At 35.9% G+C, this 20,593-nt stretch overlaps 1 protein-coding gene across 3 annotated transcripts in view; it reads left to right on the forward strand.

Annotated features, from left to right (window-relative positions):
• The window catches only part of LOC145666430 (uncharacterized), a 150,275-nt gene that overhangs the window by 50,641 nt on the left and 79,041 nt on the right, over nt 1-20,593 (forward strand). For all 3 annotated transcript variants that reach the window (XM_081733647.1, XM_081733650.1, XM_081733649.1), the window contains exons 3-6: nt 1,127-1,251; nt 5,824-6,016; nt 12,795-12,895; nt 13,886-14,039. In XM_081733647.1, coding sequence (XP_081589773.1) covers nt 1,127-1,251; nt 5,824-6,016; nt 12,795-12,895; nt 13,886-14,039 — 573 coding nt within the window. The remainder of the gene's footprint in view (nt 1-1,126; nt 1,252-5,823; nt 6,017-12,794; nt 12,896-13,885; nt 14,040-20,593) is intronic.

Here is a 20,593-nt window from a genome sequence, read left to right on the forward strand (position 1 = left end):
ATGTGTTTATCTTAAAGCAAAAGTCCAAATACCAAAGTTCATGTCTGTAACCTTTAAGGAATTTTGAGATACGACATCTTATTACTGCCACTCTTTTTCTTCCCACCTTTTTTTCGTCCTTCCAAATACCTCTAACCTTAAGGAGTTCCAAAATTTTATAATTGCAACCTACGTTTCTCCAATTCCACATCGAATTTCCTGAAGACATTCCTTAGTAATAGTTTTTATCACAAATCCTATGCATTGTCCAACTTTCAAGTTTTTAGCACAAGCAAAATTGACCTAGACGTTGATCAATCAATGACGACTTATTTTGATACAGCGAGATAAACAGCTTTAAATAGGGTAAATTGATGAGAGCTATGGTTTGTATTAATATTAGAGTAATTGGCTATTTTTATCCTAATTTATGGCAATTTACGTTAACAAGTTCTTACTATTCCCTGTATGTTTCAACATTATTGACAGCAACTCTTAATAAAAGTTTTTTTTTTCTTTCTTTCTTTGAACAACCTAGAACTTTTGATACTGAGGTGTTGGCAGTAAGTGAAGGGAAAATTATTTTTATTATTTTGACAATTATGTAAATCATCCAGAATCATTCTGGTAACTTACTACTCTTTCGCTAGTATTGTCACTCAAAAATAGCGTAACGAGTGATTTTTTTAAAAAAATATTTTCTCTTAAACAAGCGCTAGGGAAATTAAGCTTGACTTTCTTCGTAGTACTTTAAGGATAGTAATTTCTATGTAGTATTGCATTTTTTAATTTTTTTTTTTAACGTATGCCTAATAATTTACTTTCTTTTCTGACATTCTTTTGGATACAGAGTAGAAACTTCAAAAAAAATCCTCTTTTCTTTCAGTAACTTGATAATCAAGGAACGCTAAATTTTAGTTCAATTAATCGAAGTAGAAATAAATGACATTGTTCTTCACAAGTACTGCGCTAAAGAATTTATACAAGAAATGAAAAAGAATCCTTTCTTTCAGAAAGCAGTTGCAACTCTTTTGATTGCAGTTCATTTGTCTGAAAAATGTGGTTAAATGAAACGAAATATTGATAGTGGTAAGAGTTAGTTCTATGAGACGTATTACATCAGTTAAATAATACCTTTCTCTTCCAGCCATGAAGAAGAGAAGGATGAAGGAAATGTGAGTGCTGAATATATTGGAAGTCAGTCAATTAGGCTCGCGATGGAGAGTGATTCTGAAGATGAAATTTGTGCACTACCACGTGAAGAAAGTGGAGGTTAGTAAATTATTTTCGTTACTTACTATTATATTTACGTTTATGCATTGGCATACAAGAATTATTATTTTAAAAAAATCTATTTACTCATTGAAAACGCGTTTTATGCACAATGTTAATGAAGGTTTTATTCTTACCGACATCGAATCATGAACTTCCTTCCCCTCTGTTCTCTTGAACTTGTTAATTTTCTACCTTTCTGGTATTATTTTATTACCAGAATCAACATCCGGAAGTCATGATTTTTGTTTCTTCGGTACATTCGGAGTCGAAAGGATTATTTCTGTGTAATTGGTGCCCGCTATAGTAAACCGAGATACTATGTTCTGGTGTCCCAAGATCAGTTTTTGTCTTTTGCATACTTCAGTGCATGTGTGATGTTTTATGCAGATAGATCTCCGAGAATTATCCTATTTGCAGTAATACGATATTGCTTCATAACTTCAAAGTTGCTATCTCGCTTACAATTGATCGGTACACCAATATAATTATTATAGTACGCATACACGTCACATTGCATATCAGCATCCTGCATTGATCTACGTATGTATTTTGTTTTTTTTGGGTTTTCCTGTTTTCGAAAAACATGTAAGCTTTTGGCTTCAAGCGGAAGAATAGTCGTCAAGTAATAGTGATCTCCGGAGTTCGTTGAACTTTTGTAACACACATGATATTTTATCAAAGGTCACAGTTTATCGAATGGCTGTGGTTGCATCGTGTGAGTGAGACCTCTTCCTAAGTTGTTGATCCGTTAACAGTTTCGACGCTCGTTGCATAGGGTTGTCAGGGAAACTTAAATTTCAGTCCCACTCCCAATTATTTTCTGGTCCTTCCACCCTCCAGATTATTTTCAACACGCGATTTCACTTTCCATACTTCGTTAAAGCGCGTAAGCTCAACAGAGTGTCTACTAATACTGGAAATACTTGAATTATACTGGAATTTTGATCCACATAGTGGAAAAATCGTGAAGCTGGTAATTTGTGAACAACCCTTTTTTGTAATTGTTTTAATAGTCATAGAAACAATTTTGTATCCATTGAGATTGTAAATTTTTCCAAAGCAAGAGTTGTATACATTTTGCAGTTAGACATTTAAAGTAATGGGTGGAGTGGAGGGCTGTGAGGGGAGTTGCGAGGCCCTTTTAAAAAGGTTAAAAAATTATTGTATTACAGAAAATCAAGGCTAACTAAATTTATTAAAAATCCTTTTGATGGTAAAACAGTTACAAGCCTGAAATCGTAAAGAGTGTGATTATTCCTAAAGAACTTGAAAAAATCATTATATTAGGTATTGAAATTTTGCTGATAATTATACTGAATATACTGGAATTTTGAAAATGAAACTCAGTAGACACCCTGGCTCAAGACCGAAAAGTAAATAATAGAAAATGAAAACAAGACACTGTACATATAGATTAGCTATACAGGGTGTTATGAAAATGTGTGACAATATTTTGGGAATAGATTCCTCACATCCAAATAATAATAATAATAATAATAATAATAATAATAATAATAATAATAATAATAATAAAGTTCACATGGACCTGTGGTCGGAAGTGCATAGTTTCCTAGTTTCATAGGTGCCGAAAGCGTGAAAAAATGAACTTTAAAGGTCCATACACAGTTCTACTACTTATAGGACCGATCATAGTCGAGTCAAGACATCACTGAGGAACTAGTATGTGAACTATCGAAATATCTATCTTACTTGCACATTCATTTTTAGAGAGGCTGTTTGGGAGTACCTGATCACTCTCCATCTACCTCTCGAAAAATTGGTGTACAAGTACTGGAGCATTCTTAGAAATGGATATTTGGATAGTTTACATACCAGTTCCTGAGTGGTGATGTCTTGACCCGACTACGATATCCGATAGTAGTGGAGCTATGAACTTTTAAAGTTTACTTGTTTCACGTTTTCGGCACCCTATAACTCCGAAACTATCTACTTTCGAGAACAGGTCTATATGAATTTTGACACATTTTTGTAACACCCTATATAACCCTTACACTGTAGATCGTATACAGGGTTATAATGGTAAGTCTAAGCAAATCAACATTTATGTAGGGTAATGTTTACTCGTCTGTAAGATCCTTCAAGTAAGCCTCTAGTATAATTTTTGTGTACTTCACGTATACTTCATATAACGTTGGATTTTCTTCATACAAGAAACAAATTCCACACATGAGACAGTTTCTTGATTTGCTGTCTTTCGTTGGATCCAGTTTGTGGAATAGAGCTATCTCTTAAATTATACCGGGTGTATCAAAAGATTGGGACCGTAGGCCAACTCCATTTCGAGTGAAGATACGAAAGATTGTGAGGAGAGGAGGTGGTTTTCAACCTAAAATGGTGGAATTTTTCTAGTCGCTTCAGTCGTTCGGGTTGTGCATAGGGTAAAGCGCTGTATGTTAAATGAAAAATTAACGTTGCCAGTTTAGCAGGCAGTTCCCTTTGGGCCTCACTATACGAACAATAGGAAATGGATTCGAGGTGTCGTAGCTCCCTCAGATAACTGTGCACGTTCCCTCTGCCATTTTTGCCTGCTCTTACGTTCCATTTGAACAACCTGCTCAACTGGAAACATTGCTTCTTTATAGGGCGCCTTACTAGTGTGAAACCTAAAAACTTGGTGCACTTGAAAAAATTGAAATCAACCTACGAGGCTTGGCTTTATAATTAATTAAAAAAAAAAAAAAAAAAAAAGAAAAAGGAGAGGGGACTGGCAACTCTATTAGCGGTATATGTGAAGCAGTGGGGAACGCATGTACGCAGAGCAACCTTGAACCTTCGAGAAAAGAATTATACACATGAGTAGCCACTCAGCCGGGTTTAACCTGTGAACAGTAGTTGGAGAGAGAGGAGTGCAGTCGTGTTGCGGGAAGAATGGCAGATGTGAAAATGGAACAAATTTAAATTCCTTGTGTGAAATTAAAGAAATCACCGAATGATATGTGAAACTTGAAGGATGTGTCTAATGGTAACACTGTGTCACGTAAGCTACTGTTTGAGTAACACAAACTCTTCAGCGAGGGACGCGAGAACATTGATTATGAAAGACTGGATCGTCCTGACAAAGCAACAACAGAAAAATGTGGCAAAAGTGATAGACATTGTCCAGAAACAACACAGACTCAGCATTAGAGTGATAGTAGAGATGGCGGACATGGATAAAGAGTCTGTCCGCGTAATTCTGCACTATTATTTAAACATGCCTAAAGTTTATTCAGCTTACGCAGGAACGCACGCAGGAACAGAAAGATTTCCGGAGGCACGTGTGCAGTGACACAATGGAACCCCTGCAAGCAGAACCGGACTTGTTAACGAAAATCGTCACTAGTGACGAGACGTGAATCGTTCAGTACAATCCTGAAACGAAAAGGCAGTCGATGCATTGAAAAACTCCCTTGTCCCGCGAATGAAAAAGGCATGCAATATCAAGTTGATAGTGAAGGTCATGATCATTGTGTTCTTTGATATCAATGACCAGCTCCTGATTGAGTGGGTACTATAAGGTCAGACAGTGAATGCAGTATTATCAGCAGATTCTGGTGAAGCTGCGAGAACACGTAACAAAGAAAACGCTCTCTTGTAGAACAACAGTGAATGGATTGCGCATCACGACAATACTTCATCACACACTGGTTTGACCGTTAAGCAATTTCTGGCAGCTAAGAAGACTCTAGTGTTTGAACACCCACCTTATTGTCCGGACTTGGCATCGTGCGATTTTTTCTTTTTCCGAAAGTGAAATTCGCCCTCAAGAGAACGCATTTTTAGACTAGAAGAGAAGCAGAAAACGGCAGATGTACCCAGGGCCGTGACACGGGAAGATTTCCACAACCGCTTCCAACAATGGAAGCTTCGTATGCAAACGTGTATAGACAGGGGAGGGGAACATGTTGAAGGGGATCGCCGTTAATTTGGAAGTTCGTGACAATAAACCTACTTTTGGTACCAGTCTTGTTATTATTATTATTTTTCTTTTTAGCCAGACCTCGGATTTCCAACAATCCCCCCCTCCCTTTTTTTTTTTTTTTTTTTAAACTTACTCATAACAGAGTTGCTTTATGACCCCGGACTTCTGATACACCTGGTATTCTAATACATATAGTTTCTCATATGGTTCTAACGGAAGGAAACTCGAAATTCAACTCGAAATACACCTGATCGGAGGAGTTCTCTTCCCCATTGCTGTAGGAGTTCTACGGGTAGTTGTTCCCACTGGTGCTTCATTGAACAGGCTTATATTTGCTAGCGATTTTAATTGAAGTTTTTCGAAGTTTTTTTTTTTTTTTTTTTCTTGAATCCACGGGTGTGAATTTGCGAGGATATTTTTTTTCTTCAAGTGTATGCTCTCTCCGACTTCCTTCCGACATTTTCTTCTTACTGCGAATGATTTTAGTGTAAAATAGCCTCACAGCTACATTTGGAGCTTCCTTAAATTAATATGTATATAAAACGCCTAAGAACAGTAGCTTGTCGAAAGCTTACCAAACTTGCTGTAATGATTTAGCAGATATTTATAGACTCTTAAACACCTTTTCGCTTTGTGTTTTTTTGTAGGTGCACATAGTGAATCTTCAACAACAACAATTAAATATGGTGAAGATGAAGGCGACAAAATTGTTCAAGCGCAGCTTCCTCAAGAAACTAGAACCATAGTGAGCGTGTCTTCGTCTGGCATCTATCCGTCTTCTAGTGACGATCCACAGAGGAGTGTTCCAACTGAAAGTTTGAGTTCCAGTGTTGGATCTAGGTAAGCTTATGTGCTATCTGTAATCTTTGTGAAATATTTTAAAATTTGTCGATAATTTAACCCAAATATAAAATATGAAAACACTTCATGTATAATTATATTAACGAATGGAGAAAATAACCAATTTTTAACACTAGTTCCTCTGTAGTTGTCAATTCAATGATCTACAAAGAGTGAAAAAGTGCAGTTCATTCATGCTCTTTTCCAGTATTTGTGTATCATTTCACGTATAATTTGAGACGTGAATATCCTTAGAAACAGCTTCATTGTTGAAAATGTAGATATGAATAAATAATAAACAATGCGGATACAAATGTTGAGTTATTATTGTAATAATAAGGGAAAAGACAATAAAAGCAATTACAGAACGTCCGCTCTATGTACTTTGTCAGTTTTGATTCTTGAACACTATGAAAGACAAACTTTGCACCTACGGTTTCTTCTTTCAGCTATGAAAGGAATGAAGAACGTTGTATAAAATAAATGTGTTTAATATCTCGCACATAACAGAAGTTTGGTTTTCGGATTCTCGTGTGTCTATAGGAATAGATTTAGATGTAACACCATTCAATATGTGGTACAGAATGTAAACTTTCGTGGTGGTTGGATTCCCCCGTTTTTTGGTTTCTCCGTACTATTTAAAATCAAGGCGAGCGTGCAATACGTAAGGTATGGTTTTCTTGAAAAAACCTACAAATTAATCCGCTTTCCTTAAATAAAAATTTCATGAATATTCCCAAAATGTTTTCTTTTTTCCTAGGAAAAATCAGAAAAGGATTATTTACTGGTGAGGGTGAATTGGATTCCGACTATTATATTAAGAACTGTTATAAGAATTGTATTCGTTGCGTCATCTAGTCAATGATGATATAATCCATTTTACTCAATAAACTTCAAGAAGGGTAGTTGACTAATGACATATTGACTTGCTACTGTAAATGACGTATATTGACTTGCTACTGTAAAGGGCAATAACTTGCTAAGTTAGTTTTAGCACTGAGGTTTTTCATAAGGCGATTTTTGCATGTAGCGTTGACAACACTTGTAAAAATTTCTAGCCCTCCGGTCACCAGTGTGGTGCATGGTGCGACTAAGTATAGACTGGTGTTGTGATACTTCGGTACTGTTTGAACAGTGTAACAAAGACTGAATTTGAAGTTCTTTGTAGCCGTAGGAAAAATTTCAACCGAAGCATTTAGAAGTTAAAAAGGTTTATGAGGATAATTACTTTTCTCGTTTCCGTGTTTTTTTGAATGACATAAGAAATTCAGTGTTAGCAGGAAGTCGGTAAAAGAATAAGGAACGCTCAGATCCATGCAGGTCTATTAGAACAACCGAAATTATTGAGAGGAGTTCGGAATATGATGAATGACCAAATTGCAAATCTCAAGTTAATTAATACCAGACGTCTTTGGGGTGAATAAGGAGACGGTTCGTCAAATAATAATGGAGGGTTATATATATATATATATAATACACAGATGGTGATCAGAAAAATGGAAACACCTGAACGAAATTGCAACTTACCAGATTAATATGGTGTCGGGCCACCTTTCGCCTTCAGAACAGCCTTGATGCGACGTGGGATGGAGGCATAGAGGTCGTGGATGGTAGCAAGTGGAATTTTACACCATTCCTCGTGCAGGGCATCGGCCAGTTCTGTAAGAGAGGATAGAGGTGGAAATCGTCGCCGGAGTCGTGTTTCCAAGACGGACCACAGATGTTCAATTATGTTGAGATCTGGGGATTGGGCGGGCCAGGGGAGGTGTTGAACTTCATCCCGATGTTCCTCAAACCACGCTGCAACAACGCCAGCTGTGTGAATGGGTGCATTATCATCCTGGAAGATGGCGTCATTGTCCGGGAACAACATCCGGACCCTAGGATGCAAATGGTCTCCTAAAATTGCGACATAATCGTTGGCAGTGATTCTTCCGCTAAGTGTGGCCACAGGACCCAATGAAAACCATGATATGGCGGCCCACAGCATCACCGAGCCTCCCGTCATGTTTCACAGTTGGGCGGAGACACTGCAGATCATAAGCTTCTTTGGGCGTTCTCCACACACAAACACGGCCCGTGGTTGGGAATAGGGCGAAGGATGACTCATCCGACCATATCACACGTTTCCAGTACTCAACGGTCCAAGTTGCATGGTCGCGGTACCATTTGCGGCGTGCGAAATCGTTATGGTCCCTGATGAGCGGTTTGGCCCGTGCAACACGACCCCGTAAGTTCATGTCATGTAATTCGCGGCGGACTGTGATTGTCGAAACAGGGTAGGGGAGGTGCTGATTGAGTTCCTCCGTCACTTGCTCCGCAGTGGCACGACGGTTCTGCGTGACAATGCGCTTTAATACCCGGCGTAACCTGTCACTCATGAATTTCTTCCGCCCACTGTCTCGCTTCCCCAATGTGGTTTTCCCGTGTGTTGTGTAGGCCGACATCACCTTCGACACTGTCCCACGTGACACACCTAACACAGTAGCCACTACCGTCACACTCCACATAACCGCGCACCAACAATTTGCCCTCTTTGAAAATCTGAGAGGTCTCCCATTTTACACTACCTCCGTCTGCTGCAGCCATTGGACACTGCTGTTCCACTGCGCCTGACGTAGTATGGAGACCGACCTAACACACCACCACCAGCGGTCAGGCGCTGCGGGCGCCACGACACCACTGCCAACCCATACATCTGACGTGTTGCCAACTACAGGTGTTCCCATTTTTCTGATCACCATCTGTGTATATATATATATATATATATATATATATATATATATATATATATATATATATATATATATATATATATATATATATATAATATAGTGTTAATGAACTATACCGACAAACTTTAAGAGGTGATTCCTCACATAAAAATAAGAGAGGAAGTTTATGTAAACCTATGGCGAAAAGTGTATAGTTTTAGAGCTAAGGCTGTCCAAAATCGCGAAAAAGCCAAGTTTCAAGAGGCCGTATTTCGAATTCCAGAGACTGTGGATGGTGGACCTGATCAGCATAGAGGAAATCATGCATACGCAATCCAAAAATGCATATTTCATTAATGTTCAATGGGTGTACAGATTATTCCCTGCAGAGTGAAATTCCCAGACCTGCCATCAACTGAATTTTGAGATACGCTCTGACTTTATGATTGGTCGAAAGTAGGCAAACGATAAGCCTTGATAGCAGTGCACACGGAATCCTTTGGCGCGATGTCGGAAGTGTTAAGGATCATCAGCAGCACCGTCTCTCTGTACGGGAAGCGCATGGTGCGATGTTTTCCTTCACACTTATAAGTGAAGAAATCTTGAAATATACCGTGACGAAATACATATTATCACACGTTATTCCGAATACAAACATGGAGCTGCCGGTTCCTAACACTTCCCATCTTCCCTTCTTCCCTCCGAAGCATTGGATGCCCATTGTTGTCAAGGTTTACCTCCTGCCTTCTTTGAACTCTTCTTGAAATCAGGGCATATCTAAAAACTCCATTGAAAATATATCTGAGAATTACACCCTGTAGGGAATACCCTGTACACCTATTAATTATTTGATGAGATATGCACATTTGGATTGTGTATGCGTGGTTTCCTTTACGCTGATAAGAACTACAATACACAGTTTCTGGAATTTGAAATAGGGCCTATTGAAATTTAGCTTTTTCGCGATTTTGGAGAGCCCTAGTTCTGAAACTAGGCAGTTTTCGCCATAGGTCTATATGAACTTTTTCTCTTATTTTGATGTGAGGAATCACCTCTTACAATTTGTCGGTATAGTTCATTAACACTCATATATACTTTAACACACATTTTAACAGCGGCTCCATTCCTTTACTGGAGAACAGAAACTGGAAACAGTGTGTCGTTGCATGGTATGAAACATTTTTTTCAGTACTCGTCAGACTTCTTCCCCCTGTGATAACCCTCCAAATGAAAAGCACTGCTCGAGGGTTGCTTTTTTAACGATGTTTCCACTATCCAGAAAGCCATGAGAAGGCTTCGAACACCGTTAAAGTCCAGGACTTTTAGAAGTTATTCCCTGATTTCCTGGATCGTTCAAAGCGGTCAGAGGAATTATTCTAACTCGAAAGTACATGAACTGACATAAATTAAAATGATACTTCTGGTTGACGTGGAAAGTTGAAATTTGGCATGATTGTAGCTTTCCGGAACTAACAGACAGGAAAATTACCAAAAGTTAATATTTTTAATTTTTAGGGGGTCTAAAGGGGGGATGAAAAATCTTCCTATGTTAATTAAATGGGTCTTTTTGGGGGACCTATAATCTCATGTTTTAGGTACTTGGAATTAGAATAAAAACTTGAAATCCGTTTTCGTTAGCATTACCGAAGTAAACCAGTAAAAATAAAAATTTCCAACTTTAGAGTGGTTTTATGGGAAACTGAAAAATCTTTTCCATGTTATTTATATGGGACACTTTTTACACTCAAAATTATTGGGCACTTCCTGTAGGGCTACTATGATTAAATTTGACATGATTGTAGCTTTTCGGGACTAACCAACAGAAAAATTGCCAAAGGTGGATATTTTTAATTTTTAGGGGCTCTAAAGGGGAGATGAAGAAATTCCTCGTATTATTTAAATGGGCCTTTTTTGGAGCTATAATCTCATATTTCAGGTAATTGGAATACAAACTTGAAATGCGGAGCGCTTGTACGTTTTCGTTATCGTTACCTAAGTAAAAAAAAAAAAAAAAAAAAAAAAAAAAAAAAAAAAAAAAAAAAAAAAAAAAAACTTTATAGTGGTTTTATGGGGAACTTAAAAATCTTTCCCATGTTACTTATATGAGACGTCTTCTACACCCCAAAATGTTTACATACTTCCGGCAGAATTAGAATGATGAAATTTGGGATGATTGTGACCTTTCGGGACTAACCTACAGGAAAATTGTTAAAAGTGAATATTTTTAATTTAAGGGCTCTAAAGGGGGATGAAGGAAAATCCATGTTATTTAAATAGGCGTTTTCTTGGGGCACAGAATATCATCTTCTAGGTAGTTGAAATAGAAAAAGAAACTTGAAATTCGGTAGAATTGTGGGTTTAAGAGGTTTGAGGCCGAAGGACGGGGTATGGAAGCGAAGCCCCCAGCTAGACAAATTCAGGAAATATGAAGAGCAAATTCACGGAATTCACTGTTGATGCAAAGGTTGATACGTAAGAGATGCGAGGCCGTAGGCAGAGCAAACGCGGGGGTCTGGTGGCGGAGCCCCCAGCTAGCCAAAGGCTAGTCTACTTGGAATGAAACGACGGAAGTTGATTTCACTTGCTATTCATTTATTTTTTATTTATTTTATTTTATTTATTTTTTTTACAGTCCCAGCCAGTAAGATAGGTAAAAGTTACTAATTGCTGCACTGTTTATATAAGTAAGTATTTATGTAAGAAAAAAGAAGTGGCAAAAATTTACTTAAGGCTTTATGGCCTATAGAGAGAAAGAGTACAGAGCTTTAGGATGAGAAGTGGATGAGTAGAATCAAACTAAATTGTATCATGAATCTTTACTTAAGGAAAAAAATGTTGTGAAAGAAAGTATCAGTATGTAATTTGTAGAAACTCTATTATAAAATAGATCGGCCTCCCAGACAAATCGGTAATAGTTCGGTTTTAAGTTTAGGGAAAAGGAAGCAGGCTAACACTGATATATGGTTAGCTTGCTTCCTTTTCCCTAAACTTAAAGTTGCGTCTCTCATCAACGAATTGAAGAATCGAGAACCAGATCACCAAAATAAATGGCAAACATTTTTCTGCAACAGCCAACAGTTAAATAGATCAAGTATAATGTTTTGTGGAAGATGTATACCAACCGTGAACTCTACCGGTATATAGTGGAAAATAATTTAATACTTCATTGAATATATTGCATGTTCAGGAATTTTGTTTTCACTTTTTGTTTCTGGATTTTATCTGTCAGGTTTAGTATCATTTTAAGTTATTTACGTGTTATTTCTTCTATTGTTAATTTTTCCATGATCTCCCGTTTTTTTTTAATGTATTATCACGTCGAATTTTTGTGCGATATTCACGTTACAAGTTTTGCTTATTTATGTATATGTATATATGAAATAATTCATATATAATTTTCCACATACTACGATAACTGAGACCAGTCTCATTCATAATCGTTTGGATGTTGGTTACACGTCTATCTTCGAGGATTAAACACTCCACTGTCTTCACAGTGGTCGCATCGTGTTCCCGGTCTTGGGTCATTTGTGAGGAACATATGACCAGTTTGAAATTTCCTTTTCCACTTTACAATGGTGTCATAAGATAGACAATCATCGCCATGCACAGCCTTCATCTCGTCATTAATTTATCTAACATTAATACCCTTCAAATGCAGAACTTTACCATACCGCGAGCTTTAATCTTATCCATCTTGCACTTTGGTTACTTTTGGTATACCCTGTTTAAAATAACAATCTTTAGGAGCTAATTCCTTAACATCATGCACATAAGAACCAACATGACACTGACAAAATTTCATTATCATATTTTAATAATTTCCTGGTGATCATTACGATACCCCCTTGTATGTACTGTTGGAAAACTTTTTATGGAGATGAATATATTTAGAACAAAAGGCAATCCGGAGATTTCTAAAAACTATTTTAGTATTTGTGATACTACATATTCATGTGGTTGGAATTAACCTGTAATGATAAGAGTTTATGTGTAATTTTCCTTGACAGCATATGAAAAATATCAAATTTTAAAATACTTACTTATTTATTTTTAATGTATAGGATGACAGAGACGGAAGAAGGAATTGATACTGTCGTTACGCAGAGCGCAACTGAAGACGACCTTAGAGATGAATCTCTGCCAGAGGAAAGTCAACCGGAAGGTACGTAAAAAGATGTTTCTTGTGTATGAGTTACGCGCGAGCTTTTTTTAAACTATAGACACAACAATGGTATTAAATTTGTTTTAATTACAAAAAGATTAAGTTTGTGAAGAGCCATTAGTCCCATTCTGCATTCCATATGATTTCCAAGTAGCGGGATTCGAGGTGCTGTGTTAAAGTGGGAAATTTCCGTTACTCCAATCAGTGAGAATCCCGGGTTAGAAGTCAAGAGAGTTTTATGTTTGGAAAAAAAATGAAGTATTTTAGTTTAACGCCTCACGATTATGCCCTTCAGGCTAAAAGAGACAATGGAAGTGAATGATCGTGAAATTCAATCTTTGTGTCTTGCATCGGGAGTCGCACCCAGGACCACGTTCCCCAATGGTACACACGCTAGCCAGCGGGGAGGGCTTATATTTGGAAAAGAATGAACTCTTAGTACATGAAGTATAGTTGTAGGTAACCCATAAGAGTGCTTTTCTTATTATAAGAGTTCTTTTGGGACAGTAATTTGGGAACAAATTTGTATAGATTTTATAACTGAAAATTATCATGATTTTTTAATTATTTTTTTAAAATTGAAATATTGTAAACGCTTTGTAATGCAGCTGTGTTCACATAATTAGTAAAGGATTGTAAGGTTGAAGCAATGCTATCTTAGTTGTTCCGTTATTCACAATGAAAAGAAAAATAGAATAACAGCTACTAATTTAAGATATATGCATTTTGTTTGTCTGTCTTGTAAAAATATATATATATATATATATATATATATATATATATATATATATATATATATATATATATATATATAATCAATTAATGGTGAATGCAAGTGTTCATAAGGCTTACTGAGAAAATTATTACAATTATTACGTTGATTTTAGATAAGAAAACATACCATCTATGAAAATGAACTAATCTTTTAAAAAGTGCTTTGTTTAAGTGGTCCTTATACATATATACACACACCTTATTTATTTATTTTAGATCTGGAGGAACCATTATTCCAACATTCACAAGACGATTTGTTTTTGAGTCAAGATCAACCAGCTCAGACACCATCTGACTTCCTACCAGTTTTACAATCTACAGCTTCATCTACGGTTGCCGAAGAACCTTATGAATCTCCGCCTCATGTTGGGTAAGTAAATTGAAACGTTTTATTATATCTAACAATATATAAGTAAAACTTATATAATGTTATAAATCTACTTTAACCTAATATACTGCATATATTAGTAAACCTTATTGGTGTGGAAATTAGCTTCGCATGGCGAGGATAAAGTTTATGCAAATTTTCTGAAAATAAGGAATTGAGTAAAATAAATAAATAAATAAATAAAGATGATCAGCACCTTTATCTTCTGTTATGTAAGCCCGCTTGATAAATATGTGGGTTGCATACGTGTAAAGTGTTATTAGAAGCTATCAGAAATGCATAAACTTTGATCCCATCCCCGCCAATCCCCCTGTTCAGAGCCGGAAATAGAAGCTTCGTACACAGTTAGATCTAGTGAATATCTACATGTGTTGAAAATTTGGTGGCTCTACAGGGTTCCTACTGGTCAGGGACAATGGTGCAGGTCAGGGAAGCTCAGGAAAAAAGACTGGAAATCAGGGAAATTTTTAAAAAATATATTTTTCTAACATTAATTGTACATCAATTTCAGCTCAGCCAACCAATATTTGGTTTTTATTGCTATTTTTAATTTCTGTATGTATGAGTAATTGATTATTATTTGTTGTCATATATATATTTATTTATTTATTTATTTATTTGTTTGTTTGTTTGTTTGTTTGTTGCCTTCTTTCCTACAGTAGCGAGGTTAGGGCCATAAGGCCCTTCCTTACATCTAATTACTAACAGTATTCACCGTTATTTATTCCTTATTTATATGTCAACGTCATCCGACACCTGTCATGAAAGTCAGGGAATTTCCTGCCAAAGGTATGGAAAAGTCAGGGAAATAGATTTCTCCAGTTCAGTAGGAACCCCGCTCTAGGTGACTTCTTCCTATGCAAAAATTTGAAGATACACACACACATATATATATATATATATATATATATATATATATACACACACATTATACTATTATTATTAAAGATGGATAACTTACGAGATTCGAATTTGGAACCTAAGGAGCACGATAGCCCAATGGTAGAGTACGCCATCTCTGGTGTAAGGGATCAGCTGGTTCCATCCAATGCATTGTAACTTCGTTGTGGGCATGATTGTTTCTAAAGGTTTTCTTGAGTTTCTCCCGATTCCTTACATATTAAAACTAATGTAAGTTTTGTGAATAGTAGATAAGGTGCCTTGTAGCATTAATATTTAATGCTTTACGCGAATGATGGAAGCTCATCGTCAAGTCATTGAGTCAAGTATCCTCATGTGTCTAAATAAGAAAATAAAATTATGCATTATTTTTACTTTTGAACGACGATAGGAGGGAAGAAAGTATTATGATCGTGGGAAATAAATCTAAATTTTAATGGATTCACACGTTGCAAGGCACCTAAATGCGAAAAAGTGATTTTTTTTTTTTTTTTTTTTTTTTTTTTGTCCGTCCGGTCGTTCATTCCGATGTATATACACTCATGTACAGACCATACTGTTCAATGTATCTGCATCAAATTTTGAACTTAGGGTTTTATAAGGTTCTCCGTAAGGGGAGAGAGATTAGAATTTTCTTTCTGCTCCAAAAAATAAGAGTAGTTTTCTGAAGGGGTAAGAAAAAGTTCTCTCAACAGCGACTCTCACAGTTTTGTTTATATTTGATAGATCATTATCTCACTAACAAACCTATACTGTGGTGTAAGTCATTTCTCCGAGAAAAATCCAAAAGGGGCAATTTAAATTTACTCTTGGAAGTAATTTCTTTCCGCATGATTTTCCCAAAAACGACTCAGGCAATTTCGTTCTTATTTCTAAATAAACGTTTCATTAATAACCTGACAGTATGGCATACTTCATTTTTCCTGAAAAATTACACAAAAGGTATTGTATTCTTGGGGGCCAGTTCATATATAGCATGAGTCGCATTTGATATATATGAGTTGGCCTGGTGAGTTTTCTTCGGACGAAATTTTCCGAAAACATTTTATAATTTTGTTTGTATTTTACAAGTAACTGTTTCAGCAAAGATTTCCTGCATAATATGTTGTTTTAAAAATTGGAGCGAGGATGTTTAATACTTCTTATTTTTTATAAATGTATTAAGGTGTGAGAATACGTGAATCTCTCTTCAACCCAGTAGTAACAAGACATCTATTAACTAAAGTAAAGTTAGTAATATGTAGAGGCACGAGTTTTTCGCAATGCACGATAAAACGAAATGCGCCAGAATTAAGTAGTTTCCAGTTCCTTGACGTTTTATGATATTTTAGATATTTTACGTGCATTTTCATTGGTTTCCGTTGCGCGATAAAACGCGAAATTGTCAGCTTTGCGCGAAATTTTTAGTAATACGCGATATAACGCGAAATTTTAAAAATATGTTTTCATTTATTTAAAAGAGCTAGTTTTCCGCTGACGAAACTGTAGAACATGGCATGAACGGTGAATTTTGGGTGATTTGGACACGGCTATAGAGAACATGTTGAGCATTAGCTTCACCATCGCAGCTTTAATTAGCTAGCCAGAGAACCCCTTCGTGGGGTAAAAAGTGCCAGTAATGTGCGATGAAACCACTGACCGCTGTCTTTGTATTTTTAGCCCGTACAATGGAGGGAACATTGGACAGGGTTGCTACTGGTCAGAGAAATCAGGGAAAATGGTCCAGGTCAGGGAAACTCAGGGAAATGACTGGAAATTAGAGATAGTCAGGGAAATTTTATAAAATATATTTTTCTAACAGTAATTGTACACCAATTTTAGATCAGTCAACTATTAATGATCATAGTATGGAACGTTGCTCAGATTTTTTATGGGTGGTAAGTGGAATGTACATATGAGCAGTTAACTATTATTTGTCTCTATAAAATAAATGTTCTCATGTATCAATATTCAAAGTTATTTATTCCGTACTTATATGTCAACGTCATCCGACACTCATGAAAGTCAGGAAATTTCCTGCCAAAGGTCAGGGGGAAGTCAGGGAAATATATTTCTCTAGATTAGTAGGAACCCTGTTGGACCAAGAGTGTTTTTTGCTTAGTGTTAATGCAACTTTTCTGGATGCAGTTAATGCAACCACATGTTCTCAAGTGATAGTAAATACACTGCACCGCTACAGCATGAGTATGAGAATATTCTTAGTTTTATTTCGGACAGTGCACGTTATATGTGCAAGTGCTTCGAACGTTGTGATAATTGGCACGCATATGGTTCATGTGCAGTACAGTGTTGGTCACACAAAGTGAGCTTGATTGGAGATATCTGTCAGAACACTTGAAAGAACTGAATAATTTTGTGTGCAAAGTGAAAAATGCATTTTTGAACGCAAGTAAACTCAAAACCAAATACAGTGAAACCTGTCTTTAGCGGAATCGAGCGGGACTTAGAAAAATTTCCGTTAAAGTCAGGTTTCCGCTTAGTGGAGGTAGACCTTTCCTTAAAAAAAAAAAAAAAAAAAAAAAAAAAAAAAAAAAAAAAAAAAAAAAAAAACAAACATGCTTATAAAGGGACATACTGAGAAAATATATTGCTGTACGTACATTGTTCGATTACAGTACTTCTTCCTTCTACGAATAAATACACAAAAAAAAATTACAATGAATACAAAATATACTATGCACACGTTTTCTTTATTTTTCTAATAGCCAAGTAGGGTTTTCTGTGTACATTGCTGCTTGGCTGTTTGACTTTCCGCATACACTTTAGCCTGAGAAATTATACTAAGTGAATCAGAATCATTTTTCCGTAAGGCAAATTTTTGCAGTTCCTTTAAACTTCTGAGAGCATCTCGATATGTATTTATTCTACACTCTTCTTCGAACTCGGTATATATTCCTCTTCTTCCTCTATCTCGTTTTCTTCTTTCCGACATTCCGTATGATTCTTAATTAAGTCACGGGGATTAAGGACAATTTGTGGGGGTGAATATAAGTAGGGATTAGGGGAGGTAAACATTGTCCAGAAATATTTAACAAAAGAACGAACATTTTATCGCAGACAGTGTAATGTATATGTGTCACAAAATGTCTAAACATCTAAACGCTGTAGTCCGGAACTCAGAATTTTCCGTTAAATGTTTATTTTTCTTTCCGTTGTCCGCGTAACACAGTTTCCGCTTAGTGAAGGGACTTTTTACACGTTTTGTTCTCCAAAATTCATGGGACCGTGAAATATTTCCGTTTAAGACAGTGTTCCGTTTAATAAAGGGTCCGTTGAAGACAGGTTTTACTGTACCAGAGTTTTTCTTAAAGAGAAGTATCCTGATCTTTGAACCCAAGTTGTTTTCCGAACTTGTTCTGACTAGGTGGAGTAGTTGGTTCCATGCTGTTGCGTATTTAGACAAATACTTAGAACACTAGATCAGTTCCTTTCAAAATGCGACAATCTAAATTCTCAAGCTAAAACGCTCAAAAGTTATTTGAAAGATAAGAAGCTAATTTTGAAGGCTCAGTTAAGTTTTGTTAGTGTTAATTGTGGTAACCTTGTCGATTTTATATATAACTTTCATTGAGACGGACAAATCTCCTACAGCACTTCTGTTGAGTAGTCATCTTGACAGACTCAATACTCAATTAGACAGTTTTCTGCATGGTGAAAAAACTAAAGCACACACTTACGTTTGTTACGTCAGCTTACCCCTCCCAAGTGAAAAGAGGGGTAGTGTTGAATGCGACTTTAAAAAATGTGCAGAAAGATCATTCTTGAAGCTTTCTTCCCAAAGGAAAGACTCCAAAACTACAGAAATATATGATGCTTTGGGAAAGCTGTTTGATCTTTCTGTAGTTGCTTGTAGTAATGAACCAGACATTGTTGAGTTAAGGAAGTATTTTAAAGCTTTGCCTTCATTTTAAAAAAAACAAGCATCTGATTATGAAGTACCGTATTTGGAGTTTTACAAAGTGGCCTATGAACTCTTGACAAGTGATTCGTCTGGAAAGTGCAGTGTAGTGAATGTTTTGAATGGACAAAAGTTCCGAAAAAAAGTGATGATTGTTTGAAGTTTGTTGTAAATGCACTTGTGTATGGCTTCCAACAAGCAATGCCAATTGTGAGAATTTTTCTTCCAAGTATGCTTATGTTTAATGCTTAAATGTAACTTTTACCTATGTTATCGGAAGACAGCAAAACTTTCCTACTTATAATAAGTTTACTGATTTTCCTTCAGTTTGGTTAAATAAATAAATTATATATATAATTTTCTGAGTGAAATTTACAATGTCAAGTGAAATATTCAGTATATTCTGTTTTTAGGTAATTAATGGTTTATTTCTCTAATGATCTATGAATAAAAGGAACAATTGTAAAAAATGTCAGGGAATATCTTTTCCACAAGAGCTACAAAATGCAAAACTTTATTTGGAAAATGCGACAAAACGCGAAATATGATAAACGAAACGCGAAATTTTCAAATTCTGAGTGCGAAAAACTCGTGCCCCTAGTAATATGTATTTGTAAAAGCCATCACCAAATAGTAGGTAATACAATGTATTGATTAGTGAAAATTGGTGAACGGAAAACACAGGAAACCGTTCATATCAGGCTGATTCCATTACAAAAATTTTACGTGCATTAAAGAAAAGTTCTAGGCTTACATTACAAAAGGAGATAGTTGTCTGTTTACTGCATTCTCTATTCCTATCCTGTCATTTTCTTATTTTTGACAAAGAACTTAAACTTGTGCTATCTGTATATATTTAAAATTGTTCTCACTTGTTTGGTATAACGCAAACAAGTAGTTTCTCATTAGCAAAATTGTAACAACCTCAGTTCTGGTTTTAAAACACGTTAACATTTTTTAATATAAAATTTGTAATAATAATGAAAAATGCTTTTCACAAATCATCTTGACGTAAGTTTTTCTTGTCCTTTATGCTTGAATTATAACACCGTTTCTGTTCAAATTCCAGTTCCTTTAGCCTACTGGTCATAGTCTTTAGCCCTTGAGACGATTAAGTATTTTTTTTATTTTTATTTATTTATGTATTTATTTATTTATTTATTTTAATTGTTTCATGTCGAACTCGAAGCTTTCCGATTATAAAGTCAAAATGCGAAAAAGTAGTAGAATGGTTTTTGATCTTTATTCATTACCTGTTGATCCACTGAGTTTATTTTAGTAATCGACTATTAGAATAATAGGAAAAAAAAAAGATTCTTCTCGTAGTCGATACTCATTGTATGTACACATTTTAATTTCAGTGTCTGGAAAATGGAGCTTTGCTCGGTGAGTCGGAACAAAATTTTGTTCAAAACAGTAGCCATGAGTGATTTTTTTTTCTTTCTTCAAGATCTAGATGTAGTGCTTTATCACAGCCAGAAATTGGTTTCGTCTGATTTCGTGAAAATCGTTAATAACCACACACACACATAGACACATACATACAGGATCAATATTTTCCCCAAGTCGAAGCCTAGAAAAGTCGCTTTATTCCACCCGAAGATGGTTCATAAGAATTGACCGAATTTGAAAGATATGTTCACGACCAAGAATTTCTTCTTTTGAGTATTTCGTTTAGAGTATTGTGTTGGCATTTGGGGAATTACCTAGTTATATCATAAATACTGTCACAAGTTTG

The sequence above is a fragment of the Thermobia domestica genome, chromosome 12 (genome assembly GCF_964235325.1).
Source record: "Thermobia domestica chromosome 12, izTheDome1.hap1.1, whole genome shotgun sequence".
NCBI lineage: Eukaryota > Metazoa > Arthropoda > Insecta > Zygentoma > Lepismatidae > Thermobia > Thermobia domestica.